Raw genomic sequence first — 19277 nt, 5'->3', positions numbered from 1 at the left:
GTGCAGATGTTATGGTACAGATATATAACCGTTCAAAATGTTTCTTTTGGATAAAAATTTTGATGCAAAACATAAAGTAAATTTCCAGATATTTCTGTGCTTTTGAGTGTGAGAGTTTGTGCGTCAGTGTGCTGATGGTAAATCTGCAAGCACGCAGCATGCCAAAATGTTTGCACAGTTAAACAGACACACCAATGCAAACCACACACACACACACACACTTAATATGGACTTTATTGATAATAGAAAAAGAGAGAGAGAGAGTGAGAGAGAGAGAGAGAGAGAGAGAGAGAGAGAGAGAGAGAATGACTGGATATCAGATCATCATTTTACATGCTGTTCCACAGACTTCTTCAGAACAACCTGATAATTTTAGGTGTCTTTTTACACAGAACAAAATTACTGTGATGAATGCAACAAGATAAAATAAACTTGCACTGTAAATTTATACTGTTTAAAGAATGTTTAGATACTTTTACTGTAAAAAAAAAAGGATTATTAGGATTATGATGTTTGCAGTGATCTAGTCCAAATCTATAGCAGGTTAACACAGGTTTGAATGTTATTTCCAGACTGTAAAGAGTGACAACTGCTCAGATAAGAACTGGGAAATTGTGGAATGTCTTGCTCCAAACAAAGGTTTACTTTGCGCTCCTCAGTATTTTTGTTTGTCTAGCACATTTCCCAGAGGGGGTTCATTTGCATGGCAGTTAGAAAGATTGCAGGTATATGTACTCTTTTCACCGTCTTACTTTGAAACAACTTTCTCATGCACCATATAACCATTTATGGACAGAAAGGTTACTTCCAACGCCAAAGGTGTCCGTTTATGATGAAGTTCAGTTGATCCATTTGTCAAAACGTGCACACCTAGAACTCCCTTGATGCTGTCAGTGGCTCATTGTGAAAGAGTCTTTGCACATGAAAGCCAGAGTTTGAGTTGGGTTCAATCCATAATCCATCAGACTTCTCCATGATGGAATTTGAAAGCATTAGGAATAGTGCCTTTTGGGCATAAGTTTATTTATGTGTAGATGTACCCTCATAAAAGGCTGTCAAGTAGGAAGTGGTGTTGAGTATAAATATCCTTTGAAATCCAAAATTAGCAAACCAAACATGTTATGAAAGGAACTAGTGACGTCATTCACTGTGCAAGATGATCATTTATTTTCTGGCTCCTGTGGTCATCGCAATTTTGTGTAAGTGAAGTAGCTAAAAGAAAATTAAGAAAGGTCTGCTCTGCAGAAAGTCATGAAGAGTAGGCTACCTGTTGTGCCTTTTATTTTTGGATTTTTCCCACTAACATTTATTTTTAACATTAATTTATTTTTTTAGAATAAATTCTGTTGAAAATGTGACACAAAATGTGCCGATGACTATAAGATTAAAATCAGAGGATGACGTAAATGTTCAAGAATGTTGAAAACGTTAGAAAACAGTTATGTACAATTGTTTTTTCCATTTAAATTAAAGTCGGTGTTTCACTAGAATTCACTTTATGGGCAGATTTCCAAAAGCAAATTATTCTGATAAACATCAGGGTAAGACGTGACTGTAAATTTGAGCATGTACTAAACTAGAATACACTTAATTACTTTTCTTCCTTGGTTTTCCTGGATTTCTACATTGATTTCAGCATAAAACATTAATGTAAAAAAAATATGATTAAACAAATTGCAAGCTTGATCATCCTTAAACTCATCAGAGGATTCAGTAAGTTTAATAAAATGACAAGAAGCCTTAGTTATCACTAGCATACTTGGCACTTTTGCATTTGTTTGTTATGGGTCTAACTGCCCATTATTATATTAATGGATTGAAAAACCAAACACATTAGCTAGCAAAATTTTAATAGCAGACAATTATAAAATGTTACCTCTAGGGCCTACAGGGTTAAACGAAATTAAAACATGTTACTACAGATACTTAAGTGAGTCATGCACAAAACAAGGATCACCTGAGGTGAGGCTTCACAATCTGAAAGTGATTAGCCAAATGTAGAAACTTGAGAAGTTGCACTGTTTTGTGTAACACAATGAAGTTGTAGTACTGAATAAATACACTTAGATGACATACATCTGAACGTAACACTTGCCGCCAAACAGTTCGCCAGCAGAACGCACGTTCGCGCTTTCCTTGGCAATCTCTATCAGGCATTTTATTGCAAAACATAAACAACCGCCAACATTTATCACTATTTTAGATGTACACAAGTTCATATATCAGTAAAGTTAAAGAAATGTAGTTTGTAAAACTATGCTAGGTTTTTCAAAAACAACATGTGGTATAACGTTACCTATGTACATCTCTATGTAAATTAACAAAAATGAGAAATTATGTCAATCGTTATGTTCTGTCGATCTTCTAAAGGGCTCAGCATGTTATTGCATCTGATTATTTGTGATAGTTTGGCACCAGGATGGAAAATCTCTTAAATATAATTTCTTAAATATCATTTAGAAGATCAAAAACTGTTAAACACCGTACTTTTTTACAATTTGCACTTTTCAAATCTGAGTTGACTGACATTTCATCAGCTGAACAGTCACTTGACTATGGTCTACAGTTTAAGTTGTACATTTAAGCATTCACCTACCTAATTTATGATGGGTATTGTTCATATTTCTAGTATGCAGTTCAAGCTAAACTAGTATGGAATGATTTAAAAAAACACCACCATCAGAAAGTACTCAGCTTTATCTTACCTATAGGTACTATAGATAAGTCATCTTAAAATGTACATATAGGCCTGCAGTCCCATGTCAAAGATATATCAGTGTAATTAAACTGCTATTGCACACATACAACATTTTAAATAGCTTGACGAAACCCAGGCTTACATTGTATCATCTCGATAGTCACCTGTATGATTTATCAGTGTGTGCAACACAGCAAAGATTGCTGCAAATCGGCTCTTAGGAAAAAGATATTTGCCCTTCGAGACTGCCTGACAGGTTTACTTACCATACCAGCAAACTATTACACCCAACTGGGTAAATACCAAGTCTAAATTTGTGTTTACCTCTCACACTACCGAAGTATAAGGAAAATGCATGTTCTTGGATGATAGATACCCTGCAGTGTTAAAGTAAGTTGTTCTGGTGAAATACACGAATGACAATGCCCTGCAGTCTGAAGTCTTAAACTTCCTTGTTTGCAGTTGTCTTCATGGTACGTGAGGTTTTAGTGACACCGGGAATTTAGGGAGTCACAGGGAAATGAAATAAAATGGAGTCAAACTCTTCCACACCAGGAAACATTAGCTGATAGTTAAACACAAAATGCTTAAGGCTCATTAGACTTAAATCAGTGTTTTTATACAAGACCCCATTAACATCACCTCAGTACAGACCACAGAATTTGCCTGTCGCTTCAACTCCCACAGCCCACACAAGTGCTTGTGAGTCTTGGGAAAAAACAGCTGTCAAACCAAGAGGAAATGCTTTGCATTTGTTTAAGGTCCTTCTATGATCTTACATGTTTGTCAGGTGGGTAATAATATGATAGTGCCGAGGCAAGTTGCACAAGTCCTGAGATGTGAGCAAATATTTGTCTAGATATGGTCTCCTCAGCACAGATCAACACATCCCATCTATGTGTAATTAGTTTAAACAAAGTTATATTCTTCCTGAAGAGCTGTAGAACACCAAGGTTGTACTGGAATTCAGTTTATGGTGAGAAATAGACATGATTTTGGTTGTAAAAGGCATAAAATATAGGCCTATTCTTTACTAGTGGAATTCTGTTGCACTTATTTGGTATATGAGGAATCTTTAAATGGGTTAAAACCAGTTGGAGACGTGTGAATCTCACTGATTAGAGATCAAAATATCACAACAAGTGGTTATTTTAAATAACACATTTTAAGCAAAATACCTCCGAAAATAAGTGTGATTGATTTTACGGTATTGTGGTTGTAAAAGTTTAAACATGTCATGTGACAAACAACACCTGTGGTTTCTCTGCTAGGAAAACTCGACTTCATACATCCACTTACAATCACCAGAATTCAAGTGGATTAAAACGCATTGAGACTTCAAACATGATGAAGAAAAGTGAAGCTAGTCGAAGAGACAAAGGTCCTGCATTTGAGCTCAGGTCATGACATTCAGGTTTTTGGGGCCAGAACTTAAGTTCTTTGTAGTGAATGGGTGCCATCAGAATGAGAGTACTAATGGTAAAAACATCACAATGAACCAAAAGTGATTCACATGGCTCCAGTCCATCCGTTAATGTCTTTGTGAAAAGATGTGTAAGGACACAAGTTGTAACTGTTGGTTCCAGCTAAAAACACCGCTTCCTCCAGTGAAAAAAGTCAACTTTGAATCAAGAATCAGGAGAAAAATCACAGATGCACAGATCAAGCACTGTTTACAACCAAAACAACAGTCCAAAACAATTCTAAACAAAGAATTTAGATTTTATGGTAGTATTTTCTCACTGGAAGAAGTGTTATTATGGGCTGTTTTGGACAAAAGTGTCAGTTTAAAGTTCAAACGCCTTAATGATGTTTTTGATTCTTACAAACATGCAGTTTTAAAATACATTAAGAGATGGACTGGAGTGATGTGGATTATTGTGATGTTTTTATCAGCTGTTTGGATTCTCATTCTGACGGCACCCATTCACTGCAGAGGATCCATTGATCAGCAAGTGATGGAATGCCATATTTCTCCAAAACTGTTCTGATGAAGGAACATTTTTGGCTGAACTATTCGACAAAAATTTTTTAATGTAATGCTTTAAGGTAAAAGGTAAAAAAGAAGAAGTTTATAATTTATTTTGAGAACTGATTCAACCAATCACATTGCTCACTTATTCTGCAGGCAAAACACAAGACGACAGAATCATGTTTCAGTGTTAATTTAATCATACAAATGTTCAATTATACATACAGGAAAAGGCTTTTCATATTTTCTCTTTTTCACTGTGCTATCATAGGACTCTATGCAAACTCTCCGCTCAATCATACACCATGCCACGGTGCAGAATACCCAACAGAGCTAACAGAAAAAAAGAAAGAAATCAGAAAAAAGACAATAATGCAACAATGAATCAATCACACTTCTCACATGCATAAGCAACAGCAAAAAAAAAAAAAAAAACTCCAGAGTGTAATTATAAATCGGAAGGAGGCTGTGAAGTGTGCAGCGCTTGGGATGAGGACATTCACTAAGAACAGCTCAAAGGAAGACCTGACTGATGAAGCGATGGTATCATCCAATGAACTGTTTATGGGCTGAGCAATAGGCAAAACGTCGGTTTATTTCTGTACTAACGGCGACAAAAAAAAAAAAAGACCCGTTTGAGAAAATTAACTTCTTTTATGCTTCAACTGTTAGTGCAACTTTTTGAAATATGGAAGGGGCTGTCCCTTAAAACACTGCATAGATCATTTGCAATGTAAAACTGAAGCCACAGCATTTCGAAAACACTGGACACAAGGTCAGAATTGTTAATGGCAAAATTTTCCAGGTGCATAGAACTGTGGGGAAACGGACAAGAATTGGCTGACATGTTAAATTTAACAGGACATGCTGACACTAATCTATTGCCTTGACAAAGGTCAATTTGGGCTTATTGATTTGCATACTGCTTGAGGATAGCAGCTAATTACTTTAAACGCTTTCATCCAGATGACGTAACGTTTATTTCAGTAGAAAGACCAATAAAGAAAAACATTGTAGGAGACTTGTTAACTTTGTTTTATGTCTTACAAATTGCCTAACCATTGAAACAGAAAACAGAAAATGATGAGTGAAACAGCCAATCAGATATATTTAGCAGGATATAAACATCCAAGAAGCTTTCCATCATACCAAACACAGAGGCACGATTTAAACCAAATTAACTCCACAAAACTCCTTTAATGCGTAAAAATATTATAAGGAGCGTTCCAACTCCAAATCTGCCATTTCAACACACGGCAACAACTCCAGAATACAAATTAAAAGGAATATTTTTGGATAAATGCAAATGCTACCACAGAAAATAACTGGTACCTTAGTAAGATTAAACATAAAAATAAAAAAAAGTGTAGGGAAATGCAATTTCAATGGAAGTAGTGCACTTTCCACAGACTTCAATTGAAGGCACATACATGTCAATGCATTTTCTGGTAGAGAGGTACAAATCCAAATCATTTTCTGTCACAGATGACGTTCACTTGCATTTAATCCAAAATATTCCTTTAAAATGAACTCATTCTCACACTTTCCCCTCATTAAAACACCCTCAGCTCATTTAAAACAGCTTAATACCATCGTAGGTCTAGGTGAACGACAGAAATGTGTGATTGGGAAAATCAATGACATGCTTGTGAACTCCTGGGTCAGTAAACAAGGGAACCGAAGCCACATCTGCTTGCTATCATCTCTGATGGACTGAGTCATTACAAGTGGAAAACCGACATCAGCACTCTGGAACTCCAGAACAACATCAATGTAAACGAATAAGATAACAGCGACAAGATCTCTGACGACAGCTATGACTTGACCTGTGGTGGCAGTACAGATGTATACTTCAATATAATGAGACTCTCACTATAATGTGCTCATGTCCGCTGTACAGGTTGCTGGGCTTCTTTTTTTTTCTTTTTCTTTTTTTACTGAATCCAGAGAACAGTTTTGTAATAAGCAATTACAAGTGGCTGGCATGGACCATATGAAGAAATTACACAATTAAACCTCCAAGTAGGCACATTGACCTTTTTTCTCAAAACTCTTCAGTTTGTAAAGAAAAAGTCAGAGAACACTGATGAAAAATTAGAAATCTACTTGCCGGGCATTCATTCTTTGTTGATGGCTTTTGTGCATGGCTGAAACACTCAGTTGCACACAAATTGAGGTGACTCCCACAAAATCTGTCAAGAACAAACCCTGGACATATTCCACCAAAAAACCAAAAGGAAGAAATGAAAAATTATACTTAGCTTAAAGAAAATTAAGTCTGTTTTTAGGACTTTTAAGATTACCTTTATTGTGACATTATTTTTATGGTAGTGAATGCCAGAATATATATTTAAATTGTAAATATGCCATATGTTAATTGTTTGCATTTAAATTAGGTTTATAAAAAAGTGCAATTTTAAAATTGAAATATTTCAATTAAATGTGACAGTTTGATTCAACAAAAACTATATATATATCTTTAAAGTCCTAAAAACATGTTTTATCTTCTGTATGCAAAATATAAAAATTTTATGCTCTCCTATTGATTTTACTGTGAAACATGACACATTCTCGTAAGATTCACTCATCATTCATTCATTCATCCACCCACCCGTCCTGCCTCTCTTTCTCTTGTGCATTCGTGCACTCAATCACACATCTGAATTTACTGCTGTACTGTGACAATACGGATCAAAAAACGGTGTATTTTTCATTATATCTCTGTAGAATTTCTAGCACTCATCTAAATCTAGCATTCACACATGCGTAACTCAGGTGTTGGTTCAATATTGATTTGGAGCCAAACAGATTTGACCACACATTTATGTGATGTTGTGGTGCGTTGGTGGAGAGGAAGGGTCACCAAGTCTTTAGAGTAAATCTGTTCCTCCTCTCACTGAACCCTGGAAAAGGGCAAAAGCAGCAGCTCTGATGAGCTACTCGGCGGTTTCTGTATCTTAAGACTGTCCGAACGGGAAGGGTCCATTAATGCCCTGGGAAGAAACAGAAACAATAAGATAAAACACTAATGTTAAAGACCATTTGTAAACTTCTTTATTTATTTATTATATATATATATATATATATATATATATATATATATATATATATATATATATATACCTTCAAAACATGTGTGATTGCTTACATTCTTAATAAAAATAAAAAAAAATCTCTGGCTAAAGTCCCTCCTTCAGCGCAAGTCTGTGAAAAGTAGTTTGTCATATCCGGTTTGCGAACGAATCATTCAATGTAACTGGATCTTTTTGAAACGGTTCACCAAATCGAACTGAATCACTTTAGACGGTTCGCGTCTCCAATAAGCATTAATCCACAAATGACTTAAGCTGTAAACTTTTTTAATGTGGCTGACACTCCCTCTGAGTTAAAAAAAAACCAATATCCCGGAGTAATTCATTTACTCAAACAGTATTTGAACATGATTCGTTCGCGAACCGGATATGACAAACTGCATTGTTTTGAACTCTCTCTCACAACAGAAACGGAAGAGAAGACAATGTTGAATAAAGTCGTAGTTTTTGCTATTTTTGGACCAAAATGTATTTTCAATTCTTCAAAATATTTTAACGGGCCCTCTGATGTCACATGGACTACTTTGATGATGTTTTTCTTACCTTTCTGAACATGGACAGTATACCGTACACACAGTTTCAATGGAGGGACTGAGAGCTCTCGGACTAAATCTAAAATATCTTAAACTGTGTTCCAAAGATAAATGGAGGTCTTACGGGTTTGGGACGACATGAGGGTGAGTCATTAATGACAATTTAGATTTTTGGGAGAACTATCCCTTTAATACTGAGAATTAGTTCAAATCTGATGAGTAACAATGGTATCAACACCCAGTTTTACACAGATATTTGGCCTGCAGATAGTTAAGCTAAGAGTCTTTAACTTGTTTCTCTGGGAGTATACTCTATATTGCCAAACGTACTGGGACACCCCCTTCTAATGAACAGGTTTGACTACTTTAGTAATTTCTATGAGTACAAATCTTAATGTTTAAGCTTATAGTGATATTCTAGGGAATTTTGTGCATCTAATTTTATAGCATGAGTTTGGACAAGACCTTTTTTACTCTAACATGACAATGCCTCTGTGTACAAGGCAAGATTCAAAAAGAAATGATTGATTCAGTCAGTGTGGAAGAACTTGACTGGTTCGCAGAAAGCCGAGTCCTGATACCTAATCCCACGAACACCTCTGGTTTGACTTTAAATACGGACCTTGAGCCAAAACCTCATCAGCAAACACCATTGACTTGCACATACACCATATATATTGGGACACCCCCTTCTTTCGAACAGTAAAATGCACTTCTAAAACTGGAAACAAAGCAATGGAAACATAATCCATGTATTTAAAAAATTCTTTTCATCTTGGTTGTTTTCAACACTTTTGGAAGTATCTATTAAATGACTGTATGCATAGGTAACAGTCATTGGTGTTTGGTGATTTGGCTCAAGAAGTTTAAGTAGTCTACTTATGGAAATTACTAAAGCAGTCAAACCTGTTCATTGGAAGGGGGTGTCCCAATACTTGTATAGTGGATGTAGACAATGGGTTTACTGTTAGTAATCTGAGATTTCAACAGTGACTTCTTTAACTGGTTAATAACATTTCTTCATCAGCTCACATGCTTGTATGGAACTCCATCTTGTGGCCGAGAGGTAAAGTTTAAGTCCCTTAAGGGCCTAATAAACAGTCTCTAGATTGACATTCACAGGTACACATCAAGGCCAAATTCAGGACAACAAATTTCCACATGGGGCTGGGAGATAAAATGCCAGATTTTTCAGACTATATATACATATCTCAATATCAATTTATTAAATAGTTTAAAGGCTGTTTTGATAAATCAGAAAACAACCCAAATAGCTTTTTTTTGTTTTTTGATTTAACGAAATGGATCCAGAGAAATTTAGCATTACCTCTTATGGATTGGCCAGAGGCATCAGTTTAAAGTTAAAACAGCTTAATGATGGTTTGGTTTCTCACAACCAGCTTTTTGCTTCACAAGACATTAATTAACCACTGCATGGTGTGGCACAGTACGGTTCACTTTTGGGGGGTTTTCCACTGGGTAAAGTACTTTTTTTAGTACTACCTCATGGCTAAAGCCAATGCCTGGCGGTGATCGTAACATTATAGAGCTAAATTATGGAAGAAAAATAATGGCATATGTCTTTGAAACAAAAAAACATGCTGAATAGAACGAACTGAAAAAATAAGTACATCTGCTTAACGGTCAAAATAGTTCACATCATCATTAAAGCATTTTCTGAGATCTGAGGTCTTATATCACAGTATTAGTTCACTGAGGTGTGTTACTCGTCGTTGGGGAATCCTGGAGTGTGACATATGAAGGGAAACCCAGTATTAAAACACAGCTTCGCACAAGCCATGATACAAAGTTACAGAAACTAAGCAACCGAAAGCAATATACGTCTTCCTCCGATGTCATGTTAGTTCTGTACTTCAGCGTCGGGTAAAATAGCATTATAATCTCCTTTGTGGTAGAGAGAGCAGCCAACATGTAAGCTTTGGGAAACAGCGAAGACCTTTCCACGTTTATACTGGCCCCACTAATCAAAACTATTTAGCTCTTGCTCCATTTCTGCAGATCAGTTTTTGTAAATGACTTAATCATGCATCAGTGCTCTACTGCTATTTCTTCAGTTTCCAGACATGCAATGGTGAATTTGTAGAATTTTAACAACTGAATTTGTGGAAGTCAATTAAAATGGACCAAAATTTGCCTGTCAAATATTATACATCACATTTTTAAACAGATTTTGGAAGTTAATTCTAGATGGTGAATATGAATTTTTAATTCTGAAAATGTGTGTGAAATATTTTTAACTGAAATATTCCCAGCTGTAATAAACAACCACGTTATATTTCATGATCTAAAAATGCAAGCCCTGGAAATACAAAGCAATAAAATGAAAGCACTGTTAATGCAATGCATTACTTTTCAGTTAGTGCTATTCAACATGCTTTTTTGTTTTAAAGACATATGGCGTTATTTTTCTTCCATACTAAATCAACTACACAAGTCACAAATCAGCAATAATGTCAGCGAGCCAATCAGCCCTTTTTGGCTATATGCATGGAAATTCAGTACAGGTTTTTCCAGTATTCCAGGGAAAACGTACAAGAAAATGCTGTTGGTTGGGTTTGGGAAGTATTTCAATCATAAGATCAAAATGAAAGATTGTTGTGAAATTCACCACTAATATTAAATAAAATAAAAATAAAAAATTATTCTAGCTATTTATTACCATGTACTGTTATATTGGAGAATATCAAAGAAAACAAAAACAGTAAAATCAAGTTATTACATTAAAAATATTCCATATGCTTAAAGACAATTGCTGTTAAATCAAATGTCAAAAAATTAATTAATCACTCATTAGAACAGGGCTTGAATTTCGGTGCGGGAATGCGGGGATTGCGCATAATTTAAACCATTCCCGCAAGGTTAGCTTTTATAGTGCGAGAAATTCCCGCACAAATATATTTGCTTCATCTCAGAGCAAATGATTAAAAAATAAATTCACAGATGCGAGAAAAAATATGTCAAATTGTCTAGTCAAATTGTCTTTTATTTTCGAATTTAATTCCTCAATCAGCGCTGGACCGGCATTTTCTGTCTCAGCGCTGAGCTCATAGACAGTAAACGGCGGAGCCCTGGCTGCTGTAGACAGATCATGTTTCACGCTGTCAATGCAGCGGTCTGCGTTGCGCTGATCTTATTCACACTATCAAGTGAAGGTGCAGCATTCTAACATTTTGAGTCAAAATGAGCCGTTTGTGAAGAAATTATCCGCTTCCAAATTGTCGTTGTAATAACGAAACTGAAACATTAAAAAACATTTTGCTCTTTATGGTGTGCGAGTGATAGAGCGCGGCAGCAACGAACCAACTGATCAGCTTACAGCGTCACAACATTGAATGCTCTGCCGAACAGCTGATCATAGCTGTACAGGGCGCCTTTATTATTTTTCATCTCCATAAATATATCTAGTAATAAAGTTAACGCAAGGGCTAGAAATCAATTAATATTTTGTTGATCCTTCTTGTCATCATGGAGAGCGCAGTTGGTTGCATGGCAACGACAGACGCCACGAGAGTGCAAGCGCTTGTGTAAATGAGACTGCGGCGCGCGCGCCCGAGCTTTCCACTTGTTTGAGCATGTGACTGCGCGTTTCCCCTTGTTTTCTATTCATTATGCGCAGCATATTTCCCGCGCGCACAAACACGGCCACAGACAATGAATTGTTTGGTTAGCGTAGTAGTTTAAATATGGACCGTTGGCTGAAGCGAAAGACAAGTTCGGATGATGCAGATCACGATCCAAAGAAAAAAGTTTTCACTGAAATGGAGAAACTCATTCAGACAGCCATGGTCATACCAGTAGCGAGTGTGTCGTGTGAACGTGGATTCAGCACACAAAACAGGATCAAAACTAAATTCAGAAATTCACTGAATAATACAAGTCTCACAAATCTAATGATCATTTCAGAGCTTGGACCTTCCCTTGAGCAGTTTGACTTCAACAGAGCCATCATCAAATGGAAAGAAATGAAGATGAGGAGACAGATGAGAAACTTAGAATAAGTCACATGAAAAAAAGAAATGGAAAAAAATGACTGAAATAGAACTGAAATGTATGAAAGACATAAATACTTATAGTTTAAACTGAGTTCTTAATATCAATTTACGATATCAATATCAAAAGTAAAAAAAAAAGCAAAGAATTGAACTGAACTGAAACACATGAACTGAAATAGACATTAATATATAGCATAGGCCTAGTTTAAACAGAGGTCTTAATGTCAATTTGAAGAGCATGATGTATTTTGTATAAAGTTTTTTTTTTTTTTTTGTTAACTGATTTGAGAACTGGAAATGCACAATTCATGCATACAAATCTGTAGATATTAATAAATGAACATGATTAAATTAGACCGATGCATCAAAAGTTATTCTCCCCCCCATAATCTTTAGATCCCCCCCATGTGACCCATGTAAGGGGGGAATTCCCCCAGTTTAAAAAATTAAATTCAGGCCCTGCATTAGAAGATGTTTTAGAGCAGATACGTTCAGAAATGATATATTTATTGAATTATCAAAAGGCTGAAACCATTTTAGCTGTATCTCCCCTCCCCAGCTGTATCACACATGTGCAGAATGAGGAAAGGTGTAACCAAACACAGTGAATCATCACAATGTGCTTGTCTTTGGTGAGATGTCACAAAACAGGGCAAGGAACAAAAAGGTGACGCATTGTTGTTACATGACCTTCTGAGCAAACAGATCATATGGCAGTCAGCACATTGAGAGGTTTCCAGTGTAGACGTTTGGCATGAAAGGAAGATTTTTAGAGGGTGTTGAAAAGACATGAGTGTTTTATCTTGGTTTTCTGAACCCATCTTGGCTTGACCTTTTCACTTACCTTTGGAAAAAGCCACTCAATCATGAACATTTGTATAAGAATCACAGAACTGGACTCGTGTAACTGAACAAGTCATAATAATCCATTATTTTAACAGACAACTTACACTTACAGCTTGGTGATATTGAATATTCAAAATATATTTTTTGTTACAGATATACAGAATGCTGCCATTAAAAAGTTAGGGGCTGGTAAGTTTTTTTAAATTTTTTATAAAGTATTTTATACTAACCAAGGCTGTTATTATTTATTAGTAAAAACAGTGTTTTTCAACATTTTCTATTTGAATATATTGTAAATTGTAATTTATTTGTGTGATGCAAAGCTACATTTTTTACCATCATTACTCCAGTTTTCAGTGTCACATGATCATTCAGAAATCATTTTAATATGCTGATTTGCTGCTCAACAAACATTTGTTTTTATCAATGTCAAAAGCAACTGTGTTGCTTCAAATCTTTGTAAAAACTGTGATACTTTTTTTCTCAGGATTCATTGGCGAATAGAAAGTTCAAAACAGCATTTATTTGATATAGAAATCTTTTCCAACATTTGAAATGTTTTAACTGTAAATTCTAGTCAATTTAATGCATCACTGGATTGAATTATTAATTTCTTTCTTTCAAAAAAAAAAAAAAGAAAAAAAAAAAAAAAAAAAGGACTGACCCCAAACTTTTGTAAGGTATTTAAAAAGTCTCCTTCTTGGAACTCAAGAGTAGGAGAGCATTTAGAGTGATTTTGATTTAATTGATTTAATAAAACGTTAATGGTTTTATTGGAATATCAGCAAAGTTTAAATTTGTGACACGAATGAAAATTAAAAATAAAAATAAATGCACAATTGAACTTGGTGAGTATCAATAGTGCCCCTGATTATGCAATAGTAGAAAAAATGCCATTAAATCTTTATAACAGTCTGTTTCAATGAACTACTTTCACTCTCTATCATCCAGCCATACTCATGCTTATCTGCATTCAAATCAATGAAATACTCCGAATGGCATACATACCTGGCTGTAAGTCACTACTGATAAGTTGGTTTGGAGACCATTTGGTGTAATATTTACAGAGGTGTGATTGAGTCCATTTTGATCTTGCTGAATGGAGTCCAGAGGGGCCTCCCAGTGGCCCCCGGGGTCTTTTAGATGATCCTCATTGGTGTCCTGCTTGTTCTTCTGTGGTGAAGCGAAAGGGTTGAAGTCTCCCTCCAGACTGCGGTGGGGCTGCGTGTTGAACTCTGTCTCGAAGGAGGATAACTGCTGTGTGACGCCCAGCAGGCCTCCTTCTTCCACACTCAAGATCACCCAGATCACATCTGTACAGCAAGAGGAAAGAGGTGAGCCACATGTCCTTCAAGTCACCAAAGTTGCTTGTAGTACTCAGAACTTTTGCTCTAATGCTTTGAATGGCAAACTATCATACTAACTATTTTTAGAATTCAGTATGCAGAAAGAAAATTATACGGGGTTAAATCAACACGAGTTAAACTGCATATCTCCACAGAAAAGTAAATGAACACAGTGTTCCCACTTTTTAGGCAAACTATCACTTTAAAACATTTGTTGCACAATGTTTGCATATTATTCTATTTTTGAAAGACTAGTTCACCTCAACGTGTTTGGCAAATATTTCCTCACCCTCAAGCCATTCAATATGTAGATGAGTTTGTTTGTTCATCAGAACAGATTTGGAGAAGTTTAGCATTACATCACTTGCTAACTAGTGGATCCTCTGCAGTGAATGGGTGCCGTTAGGGCTGGGCGATATGGAGCAAAAAATATATCTCGATATATTTTGCTATATCTCGATATGCGATATATATCTCGATATCTTTACAGGAAAAATAACCCCCCTAAAACTACTGCAAAAACAAATATGCCAAATATTACATGTTTAGGGCCCTATGAAACGTCTTATTTTTTTCTTCACCATATGCTTTATTGTTACCTAATTCTGTGTTTTAGCATGTGTAATTATTTAAATGCATAAAAACTAGTTTAAAAAAATCTTAAAATAGCCTTATGTGAAATTTTTTCCCTTCAGAAATTCTGTGTATTTACATTTTTCTGGTTGTCAAATGAAGGCATAAAACATTTATTTAATTTATCTTTTAATTATTTAAAATTAAGCAAACTTTATTTTTTGGTAAACAAAGGGGATTTACTATTAAAAATAAAACATGGAAGAAATGTTGTGTGATTATTCCTTAAAAAAATGTTCATTTCATTTTAATAATAGTATTAGTGAGCTATGTACATTCTGCTGAACAATAGTAAAATATTTCTGCCAAATACTTTTATTTTGACGGGTTTACCTTTACAGTTCTGTGTATGTGATACTACAGTCTATGATGTGATATGAGCTAGTTTTACTCAAATCAAATCTCTCGGTGCAGTTCTGGAGATGTTCCTCATGTGTTCACATCTTTATCAGTGATAGGAAAGACGCTGAAATCAGCGCGAGCATCACGCGCTTCCGTGTGTTTAATGAATGAAGACGCGCTTCTGCGCCATTCGTTAACACAGACACGCAGAACATGCAGGATTCATATTTAAATAGACTTTTCCGGGTTAATATTTGCAGATATTAGTCTATATCGCGATTTGATTTAAGTGCATGACCTACTTTTGATAATTCATTCAAAATTTAACCAATTCCGTGACATTCCGCGTTAAACTGTAAATACCGTTTTTATGACTGGATTGCGTCCGCGTTTTCTGCATCGCGGAAATCATTGGGCCCTACGTTAGACATCTGCCTTCTGTTCGTCCTACGCCTTAAAACCAAAGTATCTCCATATAATGGAGCCAGTTGTCCTTTTGTTTTTAGACTTTGTTTTTTAGACTAGTTCTATACACGCGAAGGGAGTGGGGACAAAAGCAAGGAGGCGGGGGCGAGCACAGCACAGAGAAGGCAAAGAAGCAAAGTGGCGGAATCAGAATTAAATATAAACAACATATCGATATATACGATATGTCAAAATCCATATCGTGTTTAAAAAATATCTCGATATATTTTAAATATCGAGATATCGCCCACCCCTAGGTGCCGTCAGAATTTGTTCTGAAGATGTTGGCCTGAGGGTGAGTAAATATTCAGCAAATTTTCCTGGAGCTGTTTTCATGCATGAAAATATAATGCTTAATGAACATTCCGGAGTTAATAATATTCATTGAAATTGGCAGTAACTTCAAAAACTTTTTTATTTGACTATTGCTTAGTGTCACTGGTTTAATGAAGATGAGTAAATATTCAGCTAATTTTCCTAATAATTTTTATTACTTTTAAATGGCTGATTCTTAGCCTAATATCTTGAGAACTTTGACTGTTCATTTATGGACCCTTTTCACAAGACTGTGATGATGCATTTAACTGTCATCAGCATCGTAATTCTCACATTTTATTTTTTTAAATGCATGTACATTTCTAACACTATTCTTTGTTTTATATACCCTTTGCACCAAATTACAAAAACCTTATTTTATTGAAAGTAATGAAAACACTATCATGGAGCTTTTCTTTTGCTATTTGCACAAATTGGAATGCAAAATATATATTTGTGGTAGTCTCCCATTTACTGCTCTTCAAGTTAAACCAACTAAATTTTACATTCAACTATGACGACTTCCGCTGCCGAGAAACCCAGAAATGTGTCTCACCTCCGTAGAAGAGTCCAGTGGCAGTGCACATTCTCCACTGGCCCTGGTACATGCCAGGAACGGCTGGACTGCGCATCTGCACACTCACGTCTGAGATCTCCTGCGGGTCCAGAGAACGCACCATCACCATGTTCACATGACCAAACTGATCCCCGCCAACATACTTCAGACACACACCTGGGGGCCACGACTCTGCACCTGCAGCGAAGACAGGAACAACACTGAAGTCTGACAAAACAGAGGACTTAATGTGATGTGGCTAGATCATCAATGCTTAAAAGAAGCAAAAATAATATGGATATTCTTCTGATATCAGTTAATCTTAGGAAACAATAGTCCATAATGCAGATTTAAATTAGCAAACATGAATTAAAACTGTTCAAAATAACTACAGAGCACATAAAGAATAAGACAGGAATTTACATCTTCCCCAAAAGATTCCACAATGAACTTAATTGTAAAATGTGCCCTTTTGAATTACAATCTGTTAAAGCATAAAACACAGGTGTTCAGCCTGAGCAAGAAAACACTCACCTGTGTTCTGTATCCTCCATGTCTTTGTGAACTGTGTGTCTGGAGGAACGGACTCTCCCTCTCCAATCGTCACATCTTCCACAAAAGACATTGACGGCGTGTTGATATTTGGACTCTCAAAGTCATAATATGCACCAATAGCTGCTTGTAGGTTCCTGATAAGACACCAATACAGACAGATCAATATTGGAGATTCAATGTCAACATAGTTGCGGAGAACAAAACAACATGTTTAAATCAAATGTACGAAAAGCAGATTAATCAGCCAATAGATGGATATTATGAAGCTGAGCCAACAATCATGCAACTTATATGTATGCATTTAGCAAACTTTATCCAGTGACTTACAAGAGAGGAACATAAGCAATTTGTCAAAGAGGCAACAAGATTCATAATGAAGGTTTATTACAAAGCTGAACTTAAAAACTTGGCAGAAGCATAACATACAGTACAGCTATAACCAGACTAATCTATGTAACCTATAAAAGCTGTTATCGAGTCCATAAATAAACTATACACACACACACACACGTGTGTATGTATGTTTGTGTGACTGTGTGTATATATATACACACACACACACACAGATAAACTGAATGATAAAATAAAATAGTAAAGTACTGGTAAAGTCATGTTCAAAACAAAAAAAGGAGGGACAAACTTGTGTTGGCCTGTGTGTAAGACCTCAAATGAAAGTACACTCGTGCATTACGTAACTGAAGAAAACTTTATAACAGTCCTTCCATGTCAACAAACACCAAATTTACACACACACACACACAAACACAAACAACTTACAATCAATAAATTATGCTGCTTATGACCAATAAAAATAAACTAATATATTACTGTCATCAAGCAAAATTTTATTTTTGAAGAGTCGTGACTTAACAAAACTGGACAATGTCTGACTAAAACATAGCGAGCCCCCTACCTAGACAGCATTTTGAATGCACTATCCTCGTCAAAAACAATTTAAGTTAAAAGCCCCAATATGCTGCTTAGATAGGGAACTTATAAGGTTTTGAGACACAACCAGTAACGTTACTGTAGCGAGCCACTAGCACAAACAAGCTAACATGTTTGACACCTGACATAAAACAAACCATATTGTTAAAAAATTGCATTTTTAAGAAGCTAAATGTCTAATATATTTAATTCTATAGTTCATATGAGCTGAAACGTTACATTTGCTGGCTTTGTAAACAGTCAGTTAGCCACTAGCTTGTTGTGTTTTTCGCTTGAGATCCATTTAAACTCCACTGGGCTCACGAAAGCTGCCCTAGCGATGCTATTTATGACGTGCAAGACATTTTAAAGCAATAAATCGTAGTAGAGAACTCTTTATGTTTAGTTCAAGAGTAGGCCGCGCCGAGTCCCCGGACTCACCAGTTGGTCATGTCCAGGAAGAAGGCGCAGCCCGCCGGGTTGAGCTGAAAGCCCAGCAGCCTCTGGAACTCCGAGATGAGGACATCTTTATCCGTGGTGCCCATGCAGCTGAATTTTTGCATGAGCTCCTGATCCAGGTCTATGTCCATGCCCTCCATGAGCATGCGGCTGTCCCGCGGATAAGTTTTAATTGAGTCCGAGGCCTTCTCCAGTCATAACAAGCGAGCCGATAACAAGCTCAGTACGCATGGCTGCGGGCGGGGCGGGGCGGGGCGGGGCGTGACGTTACGCGCGACGTAACTATGGTGCGGACTGCGGAGGAACGTCAGCTGTTGCTATTCGACCGAGTCTGTGGCGTTTCGTAATCCAAAGCATTCATTCAAACCCTAGGCCCCATTACTATGTTACTGTAGTACCATAGTTGCATGTAAGATAACACCGTGGTACTTTGATATACAGGCTGTATACAACGACGTTAAACGAATACCTACTTTTGTATTTACATGGTATGTCAAGAATATGTCCAGCAATTGCATTGCCATG

General features: G+C 36.3%; 1 protein-coding gene and 1 long non-coding RNA gene across 2 annotated transcripts; one reads left to right on the top strand and one right to left on the bottom strand.

The window, feature by feature from the left end:
- Positions 1-4847: 4847 nt before the first annotated feature.
- On the bottom strand, positions 4848-19007 carry LOC127960047 (protein ILRUN). Its single transcript, XM_052559590.1, has 5 exons — positions 18735-19007; positions 17346-17500; positions 16812-17009; positions 14163-14467; positions 4848-7663 (listed from the first exon to the last, which is right to left on the bottom strand). The coding sequence occupies exons 1-5, from the start codon at positions 18896-18898 to the stop codon at positions 7628-7630; spliced, it is 858 nt and encodes a 285-aa protein (XP_052415550.1). The 5' UTR covers positions 18899-19007; the 3' UTR covers positions 4848-7627.
- Positions 14341-16241, top strand: LOC127960053 (uncharacterized). Its single transcript, XR_008154324.1, has 3 exons — positions 14341-14488; positions 14833-14896; positions 16198-16241. It is a non-coding gene; the product is annotated as an uncharacterized LOC127960053 (long non-coding RNA).
- Positions 19008-19277: the final 270 nt, after the last annotated feature.

Source organism: Carassius gibelio, chromosome B6 (genome assembly GCF_023724105.1).
Source record: "Carassius gibelio isolate Cgi1373 ecotype wild population from Czech Republic chromosome B6, carGib1.2-hapl.c, whole genome shotgun sequence".
Classification (NCBI taxonomy): Eukaryota; Metazoa; Chordata; class Actinopteri; order Cypriniformes; family Cyprinidae; genus Carassius; species Carassius gibelio.
Note: the sequence above shows the minus strand (reverse complement) of the source record. Positions and strands in the feature narration are given on the sequence as shown.

Excerpts from the sequence above, each read along its gene's own strand:
- LOC127960047 (XM_052559590.1), bottom strand. The coding sequence starts at position 18,898 with ATGCTCATGGAGGGCATGGACATAGACCTGGATCAGGAGCTCATGCAA. Across the intron at positions 17,010-17,345 it reads ATGGAGGATACAGAACACAG|GTGCAGAGTCGTGGCCCCCA; the intron begins GTGAGTGTTTTC and ends TCTTCGCTGCAG. Across the intron at positions 7,664-14,162 it reads CAGTAGTGACTTACAGCCAG|GGCATTAATGGACCCTTCCC; the intron begins GTATGTATGCCA and ends GTTTCTTCCCAG.